Here is a 25,000-nt window from a genome sequence, read left to right as displayed (position 1 = left end):
CTCTCTCTCTCTCTCTCTCTCTCTCTCTCTCTCTCTCTCTCTCTACCACATATAATATTAGAAAAGAAACCCCAAAAATGTCAATATTTTTTTCTGAAATGAACGAGTTTTATTGAGCCTATATAACAACAACAAAAAAGAAAGTGAAGAATAATGAATTTTAATTGGAAATGCCTGTAAGTTAGTGAACACTATAAAGTGATTGCTTGATGGGACCTGCCTGCTACATACTACGAAAAAATCGTAAAATTACGAAATGTTGGCTCCAATATAAAGAACTTCATGAGTATCTCTAAGACTTTAAAGTCCTATTGAAAATGATTTTTAAGTATTTTGAAATGTTATTTAATCCTTGTGAGGGTAAATTGTTGTCATAGTTATATAAAGTAAACAATAATGGAAATGTTGCTGCTCGAATAAATAAATAACAATGTAACATTGAATGTAAGCTTTAATTTAATATACGAATAACAGATAAAATGGACGTTTCGGAGTTCCCCCTTTATAAAAAAAAACAGGATGAATGAAAAACTACAGACGAATAGGATAATGTGGTAGTTGCGTTGTTAAGATGAATAAACAAAAACCATCTTAACAACGCCACTACCACATTATCTCATTTGTCTGTAGTGCGTGTTTCATTCATCCTGTTTTTTTTATATAAAGGGGAAACCTAAAACGTCCATTTTATCTATATATGTTTTCGTATATTAAATTAAAGCTTACATTCAATTTTACATTGTTATATATTTAAGTAAACTATAGGAACAGAAGCACCTGGAATAGTTCAACAACATAAGAGTAAGAGCTGAAAAAAGTTGGAATGAGCTTATTTAAGTGAAATTAACTCACTCAATCCTGGAGATTTTCCTACTTTTTAAAATTGGAAAAAGTGTATTAAAAATGAGCATGTACATAGATAGTTTTATTAAACTTCCATTAACATGTAAAATTAAGGACATTAGCTTTGATACTACGCCTATAATTTGTCTCAGAAAAATGTAATAAATAGGCATGGGGTAAAAGTAACCCGGGTAAACTACGGATATAGTCGGTTTCCGTGTTGAGTGAGTTAATGGAGATGTCCCAGAGCAGAGCGAGATGAAGACAGTTGACGGCCATGAGAACACAAGGGCTGAAGTAAGTCAGTAAATAGGAAATTCTTTTTCTTCTTCTTCAAGTAGCCAGTCTGTGCCAGGCATCGGTGATCATGGTACGCCATTCATCTCTCTGATCAGATAACCTTAGAAAACTAATATTACCAAGAAGATAAGCTCCTTGAATATTAGTCTTCTCTTTATTTGTCACCCAGCTGTTCAAACTGTTAAAATATGTTTTTCTTGGTCTACCTTTTCACTTTTTACCTTCCATCTTTCCTGTGAGAGCAAGATGTTCAATAGGAAATAGGAAATTTTATTTCTCCTAGACATTACGATTTTTTTGTATATTTTCATGTCGGCAGGTCTATGTTTCATAATGGTTCTAATATTGTTGTTTCAATAAAGCTTCAATCACTTTACACATATAACCAAGGCAATTTGGAAGTCATGAAATATGTGGTATGATACAGTATATACATATTATACATAATAAAGACATTGAGGATGATGGTAATAATGGTGGTGATGATGACGATGACGGCGATGACGACGACGACGACGATGATGATGATGATGATGATGATGATGATGATGATGATGATGATGATGATGATGATGATGATGTACACATGTCATAGGAGCAAGTACAAATATTTTACTGATATTGATTGTCTAGCACTTGAGACGAGTTTTGAGGTTCTAGTTTACAGCCACCGATAGATTAAAGATTTCATTCAACATTAAATTTATTTGTATAGAATACCGATTTTATTTACAGGAAACCATCTGCCAACAATGCTGTGTCACCGAAACTCATCTGTATACAATGTTGATTCACCGAAACTCATCTGTAAACAATGTTGATTCACCGAAACTCATCTATATACAATGTTGATTCGCCAAAACTCATCTGTATACAATGTTGATATATGGAAACTCATCTGTATGCAATGCTGATTCATTGAAACTCAGCTATATACAATGTTGATTCACCGAAACTCATCTGTATTCAATGTTGATTCACCGAAACTCATATGTATACAATGATGAATGTAAGGAAAACCATCTGTATACAATGTTGATTCACCGAAACTCATATGTATACAATGCTGAATGTAAGGAAAACCATCTGTATACAATGTTGAATCCCCGAAATTCATGTGTATACAATGTTGATTCATTGAAACTCATCTGTATACAATGTTGATTCCCCGGAAGTCATCTGTATACAATGACAATAATGATTCCTCGAAACTCATCTGCATACAATGCTGAATGTAAGGAAAAACTATTTGTAAACAATGATGATTCCGCATAAACTATCTGTATGCAATACTTATAAAACAACATGAAAATGTAGGTATATAATACCGATTTACAGGAAACCATCTGCCAACAATGCTGTTTCACCGAACTCATCTGTATACAAAAATGATAATGACTTGTCATAAACAATAATACGAATACTGATTCACCAGAAATCATCGGTATAAAATACTATTCACAAGGAACTATCGACATGCATATAATATATTTTTTACGATGAGAGAATCCATTCACAATAAATATTACTGCGCTATTTATAGCATTAGCCGTTAGCAGGCTGAGCATCACCAAGACAATGTACAATGAACGCAAATTATCTTGCTTGTGTATCGACCTCAATGACAATCAAAAAAGTTCTTGACATATAAATTTTAAAATCATAAACAATAAGTTTCAAAATTATAAACAATGACATTTAACTAACTCAATCCTAGAGATTTTTGCTACTTTTTAAAATTGGAAAAAATGTATTAAAAATGAGCCTGTGCACAGAAAGTTTTATTCAACTATCATTAACATGGAAAAACTAAAAACATTAGTTTTGATACTACGCCTATAATTTTGTCTTATAAAAATGTAATAAATAGGCATGGGGTAAAAGTAACCCGGGTAAATTACGAATATAGTCGTTGTTAGGGTTGAGGGAGTTAAAGTTAAAAGCTATAAGAAAACAAAGATAAGAAATCAAGACCTGCCACAAAAAAACAAAATGTAATCATCAGTTTATCTGTTTTAATAATAAATAAGGGAAGTGTCTCTTTATTTTTTATATTTGTTTATAGATGTAAACTTAGTTCTATGGACACTAAGATTATTTATTTTATTGAAAATTTAAGTCAGAATTTCTTCTAAAATGAAGTTATCTATATCTCATGCACATATTTTATTTAACGTTGGAAGAAGAATTTTAATAAAATAAGAGCTGAAAAAAAAAAGAATGAGGCCTTCACTAAATTTTGCTCTCAGATTTTGTTCAGAAGTCAAGAAGACAACTTAAAAAAAAGTAAAAAATCAAAAGCATGAAAAGTCTTTAAGATTAACATTTTGTTAGTTTTGTGGCAAGTATGCAGAGCTGCCAACCCTTACAAATATATTTTTAAATTCAACAAACTAAAAATGCAAAAGATTATGACTTTGAATCAATATTAATTTGAAAAGTATAAAAGAAATGAACATTTTCATACTTTTTGGGGGTTTTCAAATGTTCAAGTTGGCAGGTCTGTAAAAATGTTCATTTCAGATAATAAAAAAAGAACTAAATTAAATAGGCTCATATGATGAGATGAGGGGTCGCTTCTCCTCTCCGTATTTTTCTGGCATATATTTCTGACATTGAACTGGCAGCATGGGCAGGCAAAGAGAGAGCAGAGCATCAAAGGCATCCACGAGCGAGGACCAGAATAGTGGGAGACTGCCACAGATGATGAATCCGCCAAGAATATGGTAGACATAATATACACTTCCGTATTGATCGAGAATGACACCTGTGAGTTAGGAGGAAAAATTGAAAGTTGTTAGATGGTGGGGGGGGGGGGGGTTGGAGGAGCAGGGGGGGGGGAGTAATGATGGTAGTGATTTGATGATGGTGATGGTGAAGGTTGTGGTGATGAAGATAATGAAGATGATGATGATGATGATGATGATGATGATGATGATGATGATGATGATGATGATGGAGGTTGTTGCACCCGGGATCGATCTCAGGCCTCTTTGCATGTGCAGCGAGTGCTTTACCATTTGAGCTATCGGAGCAAAATGATGACCAAACCTATTGTAAGTACCAACTTAGAGTTACTGATACGTTTTATATTTTGAATGAGACATTCTTGTAGCTGAAACACCCCGTACACCATATCATGGTTCGCAGACGAGAATTTTCAAAGAGGTTGAGCATTTCTCACTTTCTTTTTCTTTTTTTTTTTTTTTTTCTTTTTTTTTTGCGAACGGGCATTTCTTTAACAGAAATGAAGTTGAGAAACATGACACTGATATGACAACACAGTTAAAATATAGGTCAGTATATTTACATAATCATGTCGGAATGTGAAAATTTTGGATTTCCAATTTCGGAAAGAACGTGCTCCCCAAAGCATTTTAATCTTTATTTGAAGTAAATCGGGTGATTTTTCAAGAAGTTATGGTCAGATGTATGGGAAAGGTATATAGCAACTTTTCTCAAATTTCATATTTTTTTAACATGACAAGCTGTAAAAAATAATTAGAAGTGAAATTAAGCTTTGATAAAGACGTAGATGTACAAAATGGGTTGATTTAATCATTTATGACAAGAACTCATTTTGGACAAAATTGACCTTCTAACTAAACTTGGCAATATCTCAGTTCCACCCTTTTCACCATCCGATTGATGTTTATTACGGCTATGTGGTCTAGTGGTATGACACTCGCTTTCGGATCGGAAGGACCTGGGTTCGAACCTCACGCTCGGCGCATAGTTGAGTCCTTGGAAAAGGCTCTTTACTCACATTCTCTCACCGTACTCAGGTGTAAAATGAGTACCTGGCCGTTAACAGCGTTGTCTTTGTCCGAAAAATTGTAATATCGCCTAACAGGCGTCATGTCCCGTCCTACATGTTAAATGTTGCTGTTGACCAGGGACCCCTTGTAATGCGCTTTGAGCACATTTAGTGGATATTGCGCTCTATAAAAGCTCAAAGCTCAATATTACAGATAATAATAAACATAAACATCAGTTGACACAATAAAAGAGGAAAGATACTTAAAAGAATTAACTATAAATATGGATTTGGCCCTTGCAACCAACAGGTCATGCGGATTAATATTTCCATTGCAACAGTATGAGTCACCTGTTATACAGCGCAATCTCCACTAAAAGTGCTCAAAGCGCTTTACAAAGGGTCCCTGGCCAACAGCAACACTTAACATATAGGACGTGACATGCCGCCTGTTAGGCGATATTGCAATTTTCGGACAAAGACAACGCTGTTAACGGCCAGGTACTCTTTTTACACCTGAGTACGGTGAGAGAATGTAAGTAAAGAGCCTTTTCCAAGGACTCAACTATACGCCGAGCGCGAGGCTCGAACCCAGGACCTTCCGGTCCGAAATCGAGTGTCATACTACAAGACCACATAGCCGCACAAGTATTTTTGTTGTGCTAACAATGTTAAACTTAAACTATCCACCTATGTGTATGGCCAAGTACCTACCCATTCACACCAGGTGGGGTGATGCGTGTGTAAAGTGCCTTACCCAAGGACACAACGTCGGAACGGAATTTTCTATATGAACACTGTCACCCAGCAGTGACTGGGTATCTAGCTCTGTTAGATCTGGCGGAAAGTAACTTGCAGTAGACCAGCGTCCTATCCAAAGGGTATCAAGAAATTGCTTTTGCCTGTTTCACGCTTAAGTATAAATAGGGATAAATTCCGGCTAAAAGGGCCGTAAGGCTCTGAAAGACTATTTCGCGGGTCTAGAGGCATATTATTGTAACTGCAAACTTCCTGTTTTGAGAAAATTAACTTTGAATGTTTAGCTATTCTTGTAAAATCAGAGATGAAAGGGTGGCAATAGATTGCCCATCAAATTGATAAATGAGAGGACTAAAAATGATTTAAAACCATGACTAACATGATTATGCAACAAGTATAGCTTTTATCATGATTATAATCACTTACAATAATTTGCCTCTCAACATGTCATAGTGGGATGTTATGAACCTACCACTTACAATAATTTGTCATTACCCAACTAAGTGTCACACAACATCAAACAAGCCAAAAAAAATGATAACAAGTAAGTTCAATTATAATTTATAATAAATTTATTCAGTTCTGGATAAAAAAAAAATAATGTCAGATTATTTCAATGAAATGTACATTGAAGGTAAGACTGGCAAACCATGTAAGTCGCTTTCAACTCAGAGGCCTAACCCTTTCGCGGCTAGGCTGTATTTACGTCAAACACCATTCGATCCTCTACAGTTTTCATCTAGAGATTGGTCCCTGTGATAAGCTTCGAGTGATCGAGCGCGCATCACAGGGACTAAATCTCTGGATGAAAACTGCAAAAGTCGGTTATAAATCGACAAAAATAAGTTGAATGTCGGTTCGGTCGAAAGCTTACCTAGCCGTGAAACAGTTAAAACTTTTGACATTTAAAAGAATCTTATTAAAATTAGCATTGAGTACTATTAAAACAATAACAAAAAACGTGTCAAAAAGACTAAGGTGAAGGTAATTGGAAAGGGTGCAATGCATGGAAGTCTTTTTCTGAGGTCCCGAGTCTGATTACTTCGGTGGACATAATATTATGAACATTTGTATTTACTATTCGCAAAGATGAGTTATGATGTAGTAAAATATATCTACAAAATAAGAAATGCAAGCAATTCTGAAATATGTATTAATAATTAGAATATTAATGAGGACACTTTAGAGCGCATTCTCCCAACAATATGGGCTCTTTGCGCTTAACACGGCATGAACATAAACGCAACCAGGGAAAAAAACATTTTGTACATATTATTATCAAACATACAGAGGAAAAAATGATATAAATTCATTTTCCAATTCTGGTGGATTCTGTTGCTGATTCACTGTTTCAGGCATGTCAGTTGATGGTAAGTCTGAAATAGAAAAAAACATTGGGGAACAATTATATTACTCAGACAATGAAGATACAGTCCACTCTGGATAATTGCAACTTGGTTTAATCGCAATTTTCGGTTAATCGCAACATTTCCCAAGAAACAGAATTAATTCTATATAGAAGTCACTGGTTAATTGCAACAAACTTCGGTTAATCGCAACAAATTTTTGCCCTCAAAAAGTGGTAAATTCAAGAAATCAATCAAACAAAATATCATGATTTCATCGTGGAAGAAATCGTGACATGTTGAATAATTGAGAGTAAGCAGGATTTAATGCTACAGTAGTTTGTCACCACTCTATAGGAGATAAAAGAGGGCGGGGCTTTACAACATGGGTTTGAAATGTCATCTGTCACCATTAAATAGGAGGTGAGGGGGCTGTGCATAGTTTTGACAAAAGGTAGACAATGACAGTTGTAAAGAGAGACTGAGCGATATCCTTTGTTATGGGATTGACATCTGTGCATTGTGACCAACGAGTTTGGTGAAAGCTTATTGGCTCTCACCAGGGCTAATCTCTTTGAGTCTTACAAATATTGAGAACAAAAGAGTGAAAGTGAATCAATTCAGAATAAAAGATGGCAACTTGCATCAAAGCTGCTTTTGCTTGACAAAATCTATACAGGACTGCTGTATGGTTTTTATTTCAATCATATTGCTCAGTCTGTGGACACTGTTTACAACTAGTACGAGATAACCATATATGTGTAAAATGTTGCAACAGGGGATTGGAAACTCATCTTCTGTTAATTGCAACTTCGGTTAATCGCAACATTTTCGTGGATCCCAAGGTGTTGCGATTAACCGGAGTGGACTGTAAACTTACATTTCCTATGTTCAGTATTGTTGCTGTCATTCAGCTAACATGGTAACTTTCAAATCACAAGATAAAACCTGAGGACAACTAATAGGAACCCTTTCAAGTTATGAAAAGAAAAGTAACAAACTTATCATAATTACCTGTATCTTCACATTCCATGGAGATAGTTCCAGTTCCAGGCGAGCTTTGATCCTTATCGGGACAAGGCAGTGGAGACAACGAATGGATAGTCTCCCCAAGCAAAGCAGGTGATTGTGCTGGGTTGACCTCAGGAGAGGGCTCAGTGACAGGAGCAGGTGTGTATGTTTCCTGCACTGTGTGAGGTGATAGTGTATCCATAGACTAGTCTGAATCATCTGATAGAGACGGTTCATACAAATCATCAGAGTCCGAAAAAGAACTGGGGAAATTCTCATCTTCATCACTGGACTCTGAAAAATGAAAACAGAACAATCAGGAAAGTTAGTCAGATTGGTATAGAAAACAAGGTCTACATCGTTGTGTCATTGGTAGGTTGGTTACCAAACATTCAATACTAATTCCATCAAATTTCTTTCACACATCAGACAAGGCTAAGATTCTTTGCCTTATCTTATTACATCTTGAAAGTTACTAGTATGTACTATCTATCTATAGTAAATATAAGTAAGTAAACAGTAGGATGGAAAGTGAAAGTGAAAGTCAATGTCAAAGTCAAGTGCAGCGAGTGCACTCATTTCGTAGCTAAAATATAATATTTAACAAATTTATGTCATCAATTATGCTTCTTTTGGTTTATACAATTGGAAAAAAACTCTAATTTGAAAATAAATTATCAGAATAATATAAAAACTTACCCAAAATAGCATCCAAAGCCTCTCGAGCCGACAGCTTTTTTATGGGCGCAGCCATTTTGTTTTCATTTGTTGTGAGATGAAAATGCGGAATTCTGGGATAGCTTTGGTCAGTTGCAATAATTTGCTTCGCAATCATTCACACTTACATCAATTTCCCTCCCAATGAAATGAATTATCAGTTGTTGCAATAATTTAGCATTAAACATATTGGCGAATCCTGATGCATTTTTGCAGTTACAATAATTTTATGACAAAACTGTACCAAGATTGTTCAAGACTGACAATAATCTCATTTTCTAGGAAATTGCAGTTACAATAATATGCCTCTAGACCCGCGATTTCTACTTTGATGTCACCCATCCGACGACTGGCCATGCTTAACAAAGCGTGACATTTGATAAGACGAGACATCGTGCCGCTGAACAAATGAGCTCCAAAGAGTTGACTTTTATTTTGTTTACCTCCCTGTCGACTCAGCCAGAACTGATCAGGTAGCTGGGTCCATATTCCATTCGAGGGAAAGTATTATATATATATATATATATATATATATATATATATATATATATATATATATATATATATATATATATAAATGACGTTTGATCTCAGCATCTTATTGATAGGGTTGAAGTTGCAAGCACGTATTATTCTTTGTTTAGCATTAACCACCCTTTAAAAAGGTGTTCAGGTTACGAAAGCGGTTGAACGGGAACGAAAGAGAAAGGGAGAAATAATAGAGAGAGAAAAAAGAGTGGGGGTGAGAGATAGAAATATAGAATGAGAAAGAGAGTGGGGGAGATAGATAGATAGATAGATAGATAGATAGATAGACAGATAGATAGATAGATAGATAGATAGATAGATAGATAGATAGATAGATAGATAGATAGATAGATAGATAGATAGATAGATAGATAGATAGATAGATAGATAGATAGATAGATAGATAGATAGATAGATAGATAGATAGATAGATAGATAGATAGATAGATTAGATAGATAGATAGATAGATAGATAGATAGATAGAATAGATAGATAGATAGATAGATAGATAGATAGATAGATAGATAGATAGATAGATAGATAGATAGATAGATAATAGATAGATAGATAGATAGATAGATATAGATAGATAGATAATAGATAGATAGATAGATAGATAGATAGATAGATAGATAGATAGATAGATAGATAGATAGATAGATAGATAGATAGATAGATAGATAGATAGATAGATAGATAGATAGATAGATAGTAGATAGATAGATAGATAGATAGATAGATAGATAGATAGATAGATAGATAGATAGATAGATAGATAGATAGATAGATAGATAGATAGATAGATAGATAGATAGATGGATGGATGGATAGATAGATAGATGAGAAGTGAAAGGAATAAAAGGGAGTGGGAATCGAAAAATTAGAAGGAGCAAAAAGAAAAAAAAACATCAACAACAAACAACTCACCTAGTATAATGAAAACAACAGAGAACATCACAACGCCAATTAAATTGGTGACCCCAATGATGCGTCCCATGCCCCCTTCATCATGGAAGTCGATGAGATTTTCCATAGACAGCCCAATAATAGAAAAGCCCATTATTCCGAATCCGACAGACAGACCGGCTAAACTGCTGAAGCTGTTGAAGTTCTCAATTTTCCAGCAAAGAACACCCATTCCAAAAGCGCACATCCACATAATAGCCCTGACACGAAGTGCAAATCTGTAACGAATGCATCTTATCGGGTATACGAAAAATATGTAACTGAACCACATGATCGGAATAAGGTAGGGGCGTTATCAGTCGATACTTTAGATTGTTGGCACAATGCCACGAAGAAGAAGCAGGCAATAACGCAAGGTTGCAAAAAGGCCTGTCCCAAAACAGCATATCGCATTTTAGGATTGCTAAAGAACCAGGAGTCGTTGCTTTGAAGAGTGAGCAAAACAACCCGATAGGGCCACAGCCATTGCCCCAGCAAAGACGCATTTTGTAATCCTTGTTCTTGCTCTCTGAGCAGGCGGCAAGTTCTGATTTCTCTATGAAATCGAGCTCTCTGGGCTTCGTCAGAGTGGTCTTCTGGGTGCGGTGCTGGGATGTCATTTGATGGCGGTGGTGGTGGTGGTGGTGGTGGTGGTATTTCGCTGCTTTGTGCTCGGGTGGTGTCTTCTCTACAGTCTCCAACATCTGCTCTGTCTTCTCCAACGAAATCAACAAGCTCCTCTTCCTCCTGAACGTTTTGCCTCATCGCTACTCCATGGTTTCTGTGTCCTTGGTTGACAAGTTGAAGGAGTTGCTCTTGGGTGACTACTCTTTTGAAAATAAATGTACGGCTTAAGAAGATAAGGTTGCACACACAACTGATCTGCTTGGGGGGGGGGGGGGGGGGGGGGGGAGGATGAAAGGGAAAAGAAAACCCAAATAAAAAGGAGTTAATAAAATAAGTTTGAAGACATCACTTGAAGTTTCAGATTAAAAGTAATTAGTAAAATGATAATAATAGTATAATAGTATAATAGTAGTAGTAGTAGTAGTAGTAGTAGTAATAGTATGTAGTAGTAGTAGTAGTAGTAGTAGTAGTAGTAGTAGTAGTAGTAGTAGTAGTAGTAGTAGTAGTAGTAGTAGTAGTAGTAATAATAATAGTAATAATACATAATATGATGATAATAATAGTAATAGTAATAATAGTAATAATAATAATAATAATATAATAATAATAATAATAATAATAATAATAATAATAATAATAATAATAATAATAAATAATAATAATAATAATAATAATAATAATAATAATATAGTAATAATAGCTATAATAATAATAATAATAATAATAATAATAATAATAATAATAATAATAATAATAATAGTAATAATGACTCACCGTGTCCAATACGAAAATGGCGACAAACGCCACATGAATGCTGGTCTGTGTCTGGAGCAACTGACCGAACAGGACCGTTGACACGGGATCATCAAGTACACCTTGTCAAAGATGTGAAGTCGAACTGGGTCATTCTGGTAGTAATGGCCAATCAACGTCTGGGTAGGGACCATGATGAAGCCATAGAACAGACCTGGAAGAACACATTCATCAGGATATTTGTATTTTTATTTTAAGGGTTTTACGGCGCTTGCAACACATTTCGGTCATATCAGCGCCAGTAAAAAGGAAGAACATTGGATAGTAAAAACATTCTAGATGTACAATTAAAAGGACTTGAGGAAAAAGTAAGACAAGGGGAAATGCTTCAAATAGGGAACAGATGTAGATTCCAAAAGCACACTATCAGTGTACTTAGTTTGAGATCACCTAAATGTCTAACCCAGACACCAGCACAGGTCCCCACCAAGAGGAATACACTCAAATATTCACAAATCATATTAAAGAATTAAAAAAAAAATAAAATAACAGCACATAACAGAGAGATGATTTACAAGGAAAAAAAATATCATCTCCCAAAAATATAACTATACATTCGACTATCTCCCTCCCAGCCAAGGACTCCAGCGAGGGTCATCAAGATAGATGGTGATGGTGATGATGGTGGTGGTGATGGTGGTAATGATGATGATGGTGGTGGTGATGATGATGATGGTGATGATGGTGGTGATGATGATGGTGATGGTTATGATGATGGTGTTGATGGTGGTGGTGGGGATGGTGATGATGATGATGATGATGATGATGATGATGATGATGATGATGATGGTGGTGGTGGTGGTGGCGGTGATGATAATGATGATGATGATGATGATGATGATGATGCATGATGATGATGATGATGATGATGATGAAGCTTCAATCACTATACATATTTAACCAAGGCAATTTGGAACTCATGAAATATGTAGTATGATACAGTATATACATATTTTATATAATAAAGACATTGAGGATGATGGTAATAATGGTGGTGATGGTGACGATGACGATGATGATGATAATGATGATGATGGTGATAGCGGTGATGGTGATGAGGATGATGATGATGTATGATGGCACAAAACTGAAGGGCTGGAGCTCAGGTGGTCGATGGTTCGGAATAGTAAGTAAGATAAGGTATAAAGTTAATGAGGATGATGATGATGATGATGATGATGATAATGATGATGATAATGATGATGGTGGTGATGATGATGAGGATTACTAGGATGATAATGATAGTGGCGGTTAAAAGTTAAAATTAACTCCTATTATTAAGTTGCCGATTTTCAGGGGAAACAACCCAAATGGCCTAAATCATAATCTTTGTATCATTTGTAGTTTCCCTTTGTTTGAAAACTTCAATAAAGGAGGTTGTCACATTTCTTGACGTCTTGAGTAGTTTTCACTTAATTCTATCAATCGAACCATAAACGTTCCGGCCGGTAAATGATTCGAGAATTTTGGCTCAACGCATAGCATCAAGAGTGATTGATATGACTTAGTGAGGAGTAATCATTAAAATGATTGTCTGAAAACAATAATATACAACGGAGGGACGCCAATTCCGTTCCGTCTATAGATAGTGTGCGCTTGGCTAAGGAGCTCACAACATTGCCATCTGGAAGTATAACGGATCAACACACAAAACTATGTGTAACCTTGAACGTTTGATTGATACAGTTTAGTGAGAATTACTCATAAACGCTGATGGCAAAAAACAATAACAAAGACGAGAGTGACGTCAACTTCGATCTATAAATTCAATGCTTAGAATAATCGAATCCCCTCCGACATTATTAGATCAAATACTCTTCCACATTCGTAACGTCACTTCCCCCGTAATGACGCATGGTAACTTAGTAACTGGCTCTAAACTATCGGAACAATGGCTGACGCCCTTATGAAATATTTCTCAGACGAGCATAAAAGCGCATCCAGAGGGGAAAAAAACATTATGAATCTAATCATGTTTTGACTTTTACACATTCTGATCAAAAGACATATGAAAAGTTCGAGCCAGCATGAAGAATAAAAAGTACCGATTTTCTTTGTTTAGAACCAATAATATGGCCGCCGTTGCTGGGTGGCGTGACATTAGAATATTGAATCCAAATGTCGATGTTGAACACGTATAGGGAATGAGATTAGCGGAAAAGTAGCGTCCCTTGATTGGATGTCTCCTTACAGAGAGAACGTCAATGTGGTTTTGAAGTGTCTCAAGCCGCTTTCACCGGAAACGAGGACGAAAGACGCATGCTGCGCACAACCAACATGACGTTCTCTCTCTAATAACTTTTCCGCCGGTGACGTCACAGACTATGGGTGACGTCCAATCAAGGGACGCTACTCTTCCGCTAATCTCATTCCCTATAGATAGTTCGAAGATGACGTCACTAAGGTCTTTGTTATTGTTTTTTGCCATCCGCGTTTATGAGTAATGCTCACTGAACTGTATTAACCTGACTATAAACGTTCATGGATACACACAGTTTTGTGTGTTGGTCCGTTATACTTCCGGATGGCATTGTTATGAGCTTCTTAGCCAAGCGCATACTATCTATTGTTGTATTGGTAACACAATGACTCACCCTTAAAGATGACCATACTATTGAAGGCGATGGACACGGGGAAGTAGATGTAGATCAAGGTCATGGCAGAGCTAAGGAGGGACGCGATGAAGACGGTCATCCTGACGGAGAGGATTGGCTTGGAACAGGAAAGCCACATCGTGCCTGGGGAGAATGAATGATGATGATGTTAATGATTATTATTACTATCATTATTATTATTATTATTATTATTATTATTATTATTATTATTATTTATTATTATATTATTATTATTATTATTATTATTATTATTATTATTATTATTTTTATTATTATATTATTATATATTATTATATTATTATTGTTATTATTTTATTATTGAAGATGAAGAGGAAGAAGAAGAAGAAGAAGAAGAAAGAAGAAGAAGAAAGAAGAAGAAGAAGAAGAAGAAGAAGAAGAAGAAGAAAGAAGAAGAAGAAGAAGAAGAGAAGAAGAAGAAGAAAGAAGAAAACAACACAACAACAACAACAACAAGAACAAGAACAAGAAGAAGAAGGAGTAGAAGGAGGAGGAGGAGGAAGGGGGGGGGGGGGAGAAAATGACTTACTGGAAATATAATGAGCCATAAATGCTGCTGAAATCGCACACGTCATGTAGGCGTGTGTGGTGTTCAAATCCTTCTTCAGATGAGTAAAGTACGCCATAAGGACGGCCAGAAACGAGTACATACTGATGTTCTGAAACCACAGGGCTGGGGAAATAGAAAGAAAGAAAGAATAAACGAAAAATAATAATAATCAGGAGTTGGGGGTAACATTAATGATACGGTTTTGGAAGTATTGTATGTATTTTAAAAAGCTTGAGCTTTTTAAATATATAGCGCAATATTCACTAAATGTGCTCAAAGCGCTTTACATATAGAGTATATATTGCGATATAAAGTTGTATCTTTTTACGTCATAATGTTGCAATACTATAAACATATATTGTTGTTGTTAAATTGAATTCGTATCACTTTTCCATCAAACTTGACTTACTGTAATATGTTTTGTTTTATATCACTCTAAAGCGCTTAGAGCCTGTGATAACGGGGTAAAGGTGCTATATAAATGTTATTTATTATTATTATGTATAAAAGCTCAAATTATTGTTGATTTTATGATGCCAAAAAAGTGAATTTAATGTTAAAAGGACATGTGAAAATTGTACCTTTGCTTTTTTTTTAAAAACTGTTTTTGCTCGACGATATCTTAGGTTCGAGACACATTACATTAACTCACTCAAACCTAACACCGACTATATCCGTAGTTTACGCGAGTTACTTTTACCCCACGCCTATATATTACATGTTTCTGAGACAAATTATAGGTGTAGTATCAAAGCTAATGTTTTTAGTTTTTACATGTTAATGTTAGTTGAATATAACTATCTATGTACACGCTCATTTTTAATAACTTTCTTCCAATTTTGAAAATGAGCAAGAATCACTAGGATGGGGTGAGTTAATTGATTCTCCACTAACCCTCTTTCATGTTAGTTGCATTCCCTCAATAAGAGGTTTAATAACCTTATATGCAGTTAAAATGGGAATATAATGTGGCCCGCTGTGGGCAAGAACCTGAGACGGCAGAGCATCTAGTCGAACGGTGTGTTGTGACGATGCTACCCGGCGGGTTTGCGACGATGCACGAATGCGGACCGGACTTTGCTGATTGGGTCGATCATCATAACATAGTAGTGTGAAAACCACAAGAGGCCTTTTAGAAAATGCATTGGATTTGAGAATTCCATTATTTCAGAGAGATTGAATGACCAATATATCCAGGCAGAAATCAAAGTAATTACTGATTAATAAGACGAGTATAATCATATTATAATGGTAAAAAAAAAAAAAATTAAATAAATTTAATATTACTATTGATGACGATGATGATGATAATGATTATTATTATTATTATTATTATTATTATTATTATTATTATTATTATTATTATTATTATTATTATTATTATTATTATTATTATTATCATTATTATTATTATCATTATTATTATATCATTATTATTACTATCATTATTATTACTATTATTAATTATTATCATTTATTATTATATTATTATATTATCATATCATATTATCATCATCATCATCATCATCATCATCATCATCATCATCATCATCATCATCATCATCATCATCATCATCATCATCATATCATCTATTATTATTATTATTATTATTATTATTATTATTATTATTATTATTATTATTATTATTATTATTATTATTATTATTATTATTATTATTATTATAAGTATTATTATAATTATTATTATTATTATTATTATTATTATTATTATTATTATTATTATCCTTTGTACTAATGCATGAGAATATCTTCTTACCACATTCTGCTGGCTTTGCCCATTTACTGTACAGCTGGAAAAACAATCCACGCCCTTGACCAGATTCCGGGCTGAGCTCCTGTCTGGACAGATTCATGGATACCTCAGGGTACAGGTTGTCGAAAGTCTTCCGTCGGCGTACCCAGAGGGGTTCGCTGAAGAACCACATTGTTGTATAGATGTCTGTGGATTGTTAGAAGAAAAAGATGCTGATGCTGTAGATGATGATGATGATGATGGTGGTGATGGTGGTGATGATGATGATGATGATGATGATGATGATGGTGGTGGTGATGATGTGGATGATGATGATGATGATGATGATGCTGATGATGGTGGTGGTGATGATGATGTGGATGATGATGATGTTGATGATGATGATGATGATGATGATGATGATGATGATGATGATGATGATGATGATGGTGATGATGTGGATGATGATGATGATGATGATGATGGTGGTGGTGATGATGTGGATGATGATGATGATGATGCTGTGGATGATGATGATGATGATGGTGGTGGTGATGATGATGTGGATGATGATGATGTTGATGATGATGGTGGTGGTGGATTGATGATAGTGATGAGAGATGATGAGTGATGATGATGATGATAGGATGATGATGAGATGATGATGATGATGATGAGTGTTGATGTGAGTGATGGATGATGATGATGATGATGATGTGATGATGATGATGATGATGATGATGATGATGATGTGATGATGAGTGATGGGTGTGATGATGATGTGATGGTGATGAGTGATGTGTGATGATGATGATGATGTGATGATGATGATGCTGTTGATGATGATGATGCTGTTGATGATGATGATGCTGTTGATGACGATGATGATTATGATGATGATGAGGAGGAGGAGGAGGAGGAGGAGGAAAATTAATAACAAATAATGAAAAGAAGGAAGGAAGCTCCGATGATGAATTAAGTGGCCGTTTCGGGTTTCATTATGGTAAAAAAAAAATTAGAAGGAAATGGTAAAAAAAAAAAAAAAAAAAAAAAGACAGAAATGGTGAGTATGGCGATACGGTCTTTGGTTCATACCCGAAAGCTACCGAGTTCGATCACCCGCCGCTGCTCTGCGGGGTCTTGAGAAAGTCACCTAAACCCTAGCTCAATTTGCGGCGCTACACTGCGGCTAACGCCAGGGTTATTCTAGTCTTCCTTTGAAATAAACCCGAGAGACAAGTTTCCCCCTATGAAATGATTAAAAGGGGTGTTTATTTTTTTACTGTGAGTCTTTTTTTTAAGACATTAAAACTTATTGAAAATGAAAGTTGATGCCAAAGTGCATAATAATAATAATAATAATAATAATAATAATAATAATAGTATGCAGATGACGTCACTCAGGCCTTTGTTATTGTTTTTGCCATCCGCGTTTGTGAGTTGTTCTCACTAAACTGTATTAACCAGACTATAAAATTTCATGGTTACACAGAGTTTGTGTGTTGGTCCGTTATACTTCCGGATGGCAATGTTGTGAACTCCTTGGTCAAGCGCATTCTATCTATAGCTATACTCCTTTTGAGGGTAAATTACTGGTCTATAAAGTTAATTATGGCAACTCCTATTTTCATCTCCTAAAAACTACGTTGTTGTTTTCTTTAATTTTCGAATTGGCAGGTCTGGTTTTATTGGCTTATATATTTCTTTATAGTGCTGTTTATTAATACACGCTTTTTCAGGTCTTTTTACTCTCTCTCCTTACCGACCCTTTTCAGTATTTTCCCAAAATGGCAGGCTTTTGGATCGGAATGTCCTGGGTTCGAGCCTCGCTCGGCGCATAGTTAAGTCCTTGGAAAGGGCTCTTTGCTCACATTCTCTCACCGTACTCAGGTGTAAAATGAGTACCTGGCCGTTAACAGCGTTGTCTCTGTTCGAAAAAAAATTGTAATATCGCCTAACAGGCGTCATGTCGCGCTCTACGTGTTACCTGTTGGTCAGGGACCCATTGTAGAGCGCTTTGAGCACGTTTAGTGGATATTGCGCTATATAAAAGCTCAAGTTTTTACCCAGCAGAAAAATTGTTTTTTTTTTAAACTCAAACAAGCTCTCTACAAAACACTTTATGTTCTTATTAATAAAACGAAGATCATTCTTCAAAGTTTGTGATGTACAAAATACATCTGAATCAGAAAAATGTACATTGTGACGTAACATTGTGAGGTTTTTGTTGTAAGTGGTAAGGAGAGGGTTATCCAAAAGGCATGTTGAGGCTTGTTCGGTTTGTCTTTGTCAAGAGTAACAGTGACCATGGGCTTGTGACTACGACTAATATCATTATTATGACTGGTCCAGGGCACAGATTCGTTGTAACCTTATTCAACGTCGCTTTGCACTGCAGGCAGTTACTATTACTACGAACTGTGATAAGGTTGGCGAGATAATCCAGTACTAGATTGAGTGTTTAACTCACTCAATCCTAGAGATTTTTACTACTGCTCAAAATTGGGGAAAAAATGTATTAACTCACTCAACCCTAACACCGACTATATCCGTAGTTTACCCTGGTTACTTTTACCCCATGCCTATTTATTACATTTTTCTGAGACAAATTATAGGCGTAGTATCAAAGATATTGTTTTTAGTTTTTACATGTTAGTGGTAGTTTAATAAAACTATCTATCCACATGCTCATTTTAAATACACGTTGAAAAGTAGCAAAAGTCTCTAGGATTGAGTGAGTTAAAATGAGCATTCGCCTAGATAGTTTTATTCAACTACCATTAACATGTAAAAATTAAAAACATTAGCTTTGATATTACGCCTATAATTAGTCTCATAAAAATGTAATAAATAGGCATGGGGTAAAAGTAACCCGGGGAAACTACGGACATAGTCGGTGTTAGGGTTCAGTGAGTTAATACCATGACTGGACCTGCCCAATACTACGAAAAAATCGTAGAAATCCGAATTTTGGCTCAAGCTACTGAATTGCTTTCGCCTCTTTGACTCAATACGTCTTGTTGAAAAGGAAAATTTAGTTCCTTTGATCCATTTACATGGACTTTGGAGCATTCTTGAATCATGCTAAGGGCAAATAATTTATTTCTTAATCTATTTAAGGTGCGTTTTATTTCCTACCCCTCCCCCCCCCCTTCCCCCCGACTTGGAAACTACGATTTTATTTAAATTTCAAGAAGGCAGCTCTGTGTTACCATAGCAGCTAACTGTGACGATTCGGGACGCTCCAGGGGGTCGGTAGAGACAGCCTGAAATGTGCGGCTATGTGGTCTAGAGGTATGACACTCGCTTTCCGATCGGAAGGTCCAGGGTTCGAGCTTCGCGCTCGGTGCATAGTTGAGTCCTTGGAAAAGGCTCTTTACTCACATTCTCTCACCGTACTCAGGTGTAAAATGAGTACCTGGCCGTTAACAGCGTTGTCTTTGTCCGAAAAATTGTAATATCGCTTAACGGGCGTCATGTCCCGTCCAACATGCTAAATGTTGCTGTTGACCAGGGACCCCTTGCAAAGCGCTTTGAGCACATTTAGTGGATAATGCGCTATATAAAGCTCAATTTAAACGCCAACAAAAGAAAAGAAAAGGAAAAGACTAGGAGGATAGAAAGAGAGAACTCGTTGACAAGTTCCCCTGGAGTTGGAGTGGAAGGTCAGGAACATCGTTTTGGAAAGGATTCATCACGGATGCCCACTTGACATTTTTAAGTCCAATTGTTTTTGAAATTATTTGGAAAGTGATGCCTAGAGTAAAGAATCTTTTCCAAGGACTCAACTATACACCGAGCAAGGCTCGAACCCAGGATCTTCTGATCCGAAAGCGAGTGTCATACCTCTAGACCACCGTCGACTTATAGATAGTATGCGCTTGGCTAAGAAGCTCATAACATTGCCACCCGGAAGTATAACGGACCAACACACAAAACTGTGTGTATCCATGAACGTTTATAGTCGGGTTAATACAATTCAGTGAGCATTACTCATAAACGCGGATGGCAAAAAAACAATAACAAAGACCTGAGTGACGTCATCTTCGAACTATCTATGCTATAAGATGTCGCTGCCTAGACCACAGAGCCTTTTCATTATTTCTCGTCATTGTGGCTACAAGTTGGTACGACATCAAATCAAAAGATATTCAGTATCAGTAACCTCTCCTTTAGCTACCTAATGCGGCTATGTGGTCTAGTGGTATGACACTCGCTTTTGGATAGGAAGGTCCTCGGTTCGAGCCTCGCGCTCGGCGCATAGTTGAGTCCTTGGAAAAGGCTCTTTACTCACATTCTCTCAAAGTACTCAGGTGTAAAATGAGTACCTGGCCGTTAACAGCGTTGTCATTGTCCGAAAAATTGTAATATCGCCTAACAGGCGTCATGTCCCGTCCAACGTGTTAAATGTTGTTGTTGACCAGGGACCCCTTGTAAAGCGCTTTTAGCACATTTAGTGGATATAGCGCTATATAAAGCTCAATAATTAATCCGATCAGGCCTTTGTTATTGTTTTTGCCATCCGCGTTTGTGAGTTGTTCTCACTAAACTGTATTAACCAGACCAAAAAAGTTCATGGTTACACAGAGTTTGTGTGTTGGTCCGTTATATTTCCGGATGGCAATGTTGTGAACTCCTTGGCCAAGCGCATTCTATCTATAGATAGTTCTAAGATGACGTCACTCAGGTCTTTGTTATTGTTTTTTGCCATCCGCGTTTATGAGTAATGCTCACTGAACTGTATTAACCCGACTATAAACGTTCATGGATACGCACAGTTTTGTGTGTTGGTCCGTTACACTTCCGGATGGCAATGTTATGAGCTTCTTAGCCAAGCGCATACTTTCAAAAGATAGTGTGCACTTGGCTAAGAAGCTCAAAACATTGCCATTCGGAAGTATAACGGACCAACACACACAACTATGTGTAACCTTGAACGTTTATAGTCTGGTTAATACAGTTTAGTGAGAAGTACATCTAAACGCGGATGGCAAAAATCAATAACCAAGGCCGGAGTGACGTCAACTTCGATCTATCTATATTACATTTCCATGTGCTCGAGGTCAATGGTCACATTGGAATATGTGCTCAAAGTGATCCAAATAGTGAAAAGTGCTCACAAATTTTGAAATATCGAACACCACGATTGGTCATTTTGTTCAGCTTGACACATGTGCATTTCTATAACTTTCATAAACAAAGCAGCGTGTTTACATTTGTTAAGAAATATCCAATCGTTGGACATCAACAAATCATGTGATTGATGACTTGGTTGGACGAAAACATGAATATTAAATATATTGTTCGCAGCACCGGTTGGGAATCGACACTGTGGGCTGTGCTTATTCTAACCGCTGATGCGGATAGTAAAAAATTCACTACTCTCAACCGGTGTTGGGCATAGTATACAAACACACACACACACACACACACACACACACACACACGCACACTAAACGATTTAAATTTAATATAATAAAAGTTTTGTTGAGATGAGATTAATGTGTCAACAGGCTTTTAAAAATAAGGAGAATAAAAAGAACAGATTTTCAACAAATATGCACAAACAAAATAATTGTCGCATCCCACTGATGGGACTAACCCAGTGACATCTATAGAAAGTCCCAGAACTAACCAATTGGAGAAGGTAGGTACGCATAATTGCAAACAATGTCGAATAAAGGGAAACTTTACCGCAGTGTACGGTCGAATAAAAAGAAAAATTATCAGAGCGTAGTAATAGTAACAGTCTATAGATCTTTAACTCAATAAAATACAATAAACACTATTTTTTTTTTAAATAACAAACAAAAAAACAAAACAACTAAACCATTGAATTATTACTATAGTAATACTATAGACTTCGGTTATAAATGATATTAACTATTTTTAGAATGGTTGCGACTATTCGGCGGACTCGAATTATTGTATCATTATTGTAATCTTTAATCAATAGATTTATGGCATTACTATTAATATTAAGGGCATCCAAGGGATTTTATCCTATTTTGCCCTATACCATATGTTATGTTATGTTATGGGTTATATTGTATTGTTTGATTTTTTTTTAATAACACACACACAAACACACAAAGAGCGAGGTCCACCCATTGCTTGTATTGTAGCTGCAAACCAGTTACCTCAGTTACCGTGTACGTAGATCCTGAATATCCGTAGTTATGTATGGTTAGATCTGTAGTGAGTGTGTTCCGTTACCTCGTACATAATCCAAGAGCGAGGTATCCGTTCGTTTTAGTAGCTGAGCGAGTGTCCCGTTACCGTGTACGTAGATCCTGAGGCGAGGTGTCCGGTTACCGTGTACGTAGATCCTGAGGCGAGGTGTCCGGTTACCGTGTACGTAGATCCTGAGGCGAGGTATCCGGTTACCGTGTACGTAGATCCTGAGGCGAGGTGTCCGGTTACCGTGTACGTAGATCCTGAGGCGAGGTGTCCGGTTACCGTGTACGTAGATCCTGAGGCGAGGTGTCCGGTTGCCGTGTACGCCCTTCTCTTAATTTACAAATCAATAACGTAGTGTTTTTATGCACCTCCGCTGACGGTGTATCTTAACGGATCGTTTTTATACACCTCCGTCACGCATGCGCATCCCACCCAATTTCATCAGCGATAGTGTTTCTGTATTCGGACATGGTGAAAGTTATATCGTGATATCCGTAGGATGTTTTTGTTGATAAATTTATATAATAACAATAATAATTTAAAAAATCGAAAAATTAAACCAGAAAATAGAAGTTGCATTGAAGGTAAAATAATGATTTAGAAAGACCTTATTCAATGTTATGAACAGTCAGGTGGCTCCGTAGCGAAGTGGACAAACTGTCGGACTCTATCCTTGAAAGTACCGGGTTCGATTCCCATTGTAGACATCTTTTTTATTTTTAAATTTACTTTATTTTTGTTTGCTTTTTTTCTCTCTCTTTTTTTTCAAAAACTTTTTATCAGGTTTTTAAAAAACTTCGATTTTAATTTTCTAAAATTATTTATTTATTTGAGATCAGTATTTGTGTGCCGTGTTTCTTTTTACTTTTAATTATTTAAATTATTGTTATTATTCTTTAATTTATTATCATTGTATAAACGTACATCGGTAATCACTAAGCAGCGTGCTATACTACAATCTAAAACTATTTAATTTAACCTCATGGACGTATGCAGCAACAGTTTCATTTACCATCACCGCCGACGGAGGTGCATAAAAACGGTGCGTGTTTGTACACCTCCAACGGAGGTGCATAAAAACGCCACCATCAATAATGTGCCATGACCATGATTATGATCCAAAATCAAAAATGGATCAAAGGCCTGAATAATAGGATCTAAATCTAAGGAACTAAATTTTCTTTTTTAACAAGATTTATTGAGTCAAAGAGGCGAATGAAGCTTTTGTAGTCTGCAGTTGTAGACAAAAATTAGTAATTCTACGAAATTTTCCTAGTACTAGTACAAGGCAGGTCGGTAATCGTAATACTCTTCAATAGTCGTAACGTCACTTCCTTCCTAATGACTAATGACGCATGGTAATTTAGTAACACTGGCTCTAAACTATCGGAACAATGGCGGACGCCGTATGAAATATTTCTCCGGCGAGCATAAAAGCGTATCCAGAGGGAAAAAAAAACCCATAAATTTGATCATTTTTTTACTTTTACACATTCTGATCACAAGGCATATGAAAAGTTCTAGCCAGCATGAAGAATAAAAAGTAATGGTTTTCTTTGTTTAGAACCAAGATGGTCGCCGTTGCCGGGCGGCGTGACATCAGACTACTGAATCAAATTGTCACGGAGTGACTATTCCTCCGAATGATCGGGAAACGCATTTCTTTTTTTTTTCAAGATAATGTAAATGTTGCTGCTCGAAGATCGAAGAGATAAATAACAATGTGAAATTGGTTGTGACGTCAATCTTAACAACGCCACTACCACATAATTATCTCATTGTCGTCTGTGTGTTTCATTGTTGATATAGGGGAAAACCGAAACGTCCATTTTATCTGTTATTGTTATCGTATATTATATTAAATTGAAGCTTACACTTACATTCAATTTCACATTGTTATTTATTTCTTTTTCTAGATAGAATTCACATGTCAGATTAATTATTCAATATTAATAAATATATTTACCTTTCTGGTCTGTTTCCTGTCGATAAATCAAACTATAAATTATAGTTAGCAAGCTCCGTCACAAAACAAACTGACCAAAGTCAACGGTCAGTTTGAAATTAAAAAAAAAGAATCACAAAGTCAGATGATGGAGTGTAATGTCCGAATGAGTATCCAAGCCCAGCTGAAAACACGAAACCTCAAGACTCAAAACTGCCGCACAACACCTTTTAGTCACTGGCCACTCTACTCTACTCTCTACCCTCTACCAGGATTGATCAGGTTCAGAAAC

General features: G+C 36.1%; 2 protein-coding genes across 2 annotated transcripts in view; both read right to left on the bottom strand.

The window, feature by feature from the left end:
- Positions 1 to 84: 84 nt before the first annotated feature.
- The window catches only part of LOC144981123 (uncharacterized), a 24,920-nt gene continuing 4 nt past the window's right edge, over positions 85 to 25,000 (bottom strand). The window contains exons 1-7 of the mRNA XM_078929270.1: positions 24,730 to 25,000; positions 16,608 to 16,790; positions 14,810 to 14,953; positions 14,242 to 14,385; positions 11,609 to 11,801; positions 10,190 to 11,089; positions 85 to 3,910 (exon numbers count right to left, since the gene is read on the bottom strand). The exon at positions 24,730 to 25,000 is cut by the window's right edge and continues 4 nt beyond it. Coding sequence (XP_078785396.1) covers positions 11,059 to 11,089; positions 11,609 to 11,801; positions 14,242 to 14,385; positions 14,810 to 14,953; positions 16,608 to 16,776 — 681 coding nt within the window. The 5' untranslated portion in view covers positions 16,777 to 16,790; positions 24,730 to 25,000 and the 3' untranslated portion in view covers positions 85 to 3,910; positions 10,190 to 11,058. The remainder of the gene's footprint in view (positions 3,911 to 10,189; positions 11,090 to 11,608; positions 11,802 to 14,241; positions 14,386 to 14,809; positions 14,954 to 16,607; positions 16,791 to 24,729) is intronic.
- On the bottom strand, positions 3,973 to 9,197 carry LOC144981122 (uncharacterized). The gene is made up of 3 exons (XM_078929269.1): positions 8,716 to 9,197; positions 8,020 to 8,310; positions 3,973 to 7,035 (listed from the first exon to the last, which is right to left on the bottom strand). The coding sequence occupies exons 1-3, from the start codon at positions 8,725 to 8,727 to the stop codon at positions 7,003 to 7,005; spliced, it is 336 nt and encodes a 111-aa protein (XP_078785395.1). The 5' UTR covers positions 8,728 to 9,197; the 3' UTR covers positions 3,973 to 7,002.

Source organism: Berghia stephanieae, chromosome 10, assembly GCF_034508935.2.
Source record: "Berghia stephanieae isolate SIO BIC M18660-M18661 chromosome 10, UCSD_Bste_1.3, whole genome shotgun sequence".
Taxonomy (NCBI): Eukaryota; Metazoa; Mollusca; class Gastropoda; order Nudibranchia; family Aeolidiidae; genus Berghia; species Berghia stephanieae.
This window is presented reverse-complemented; position numbering and strand designations above follow the sequence as displayed.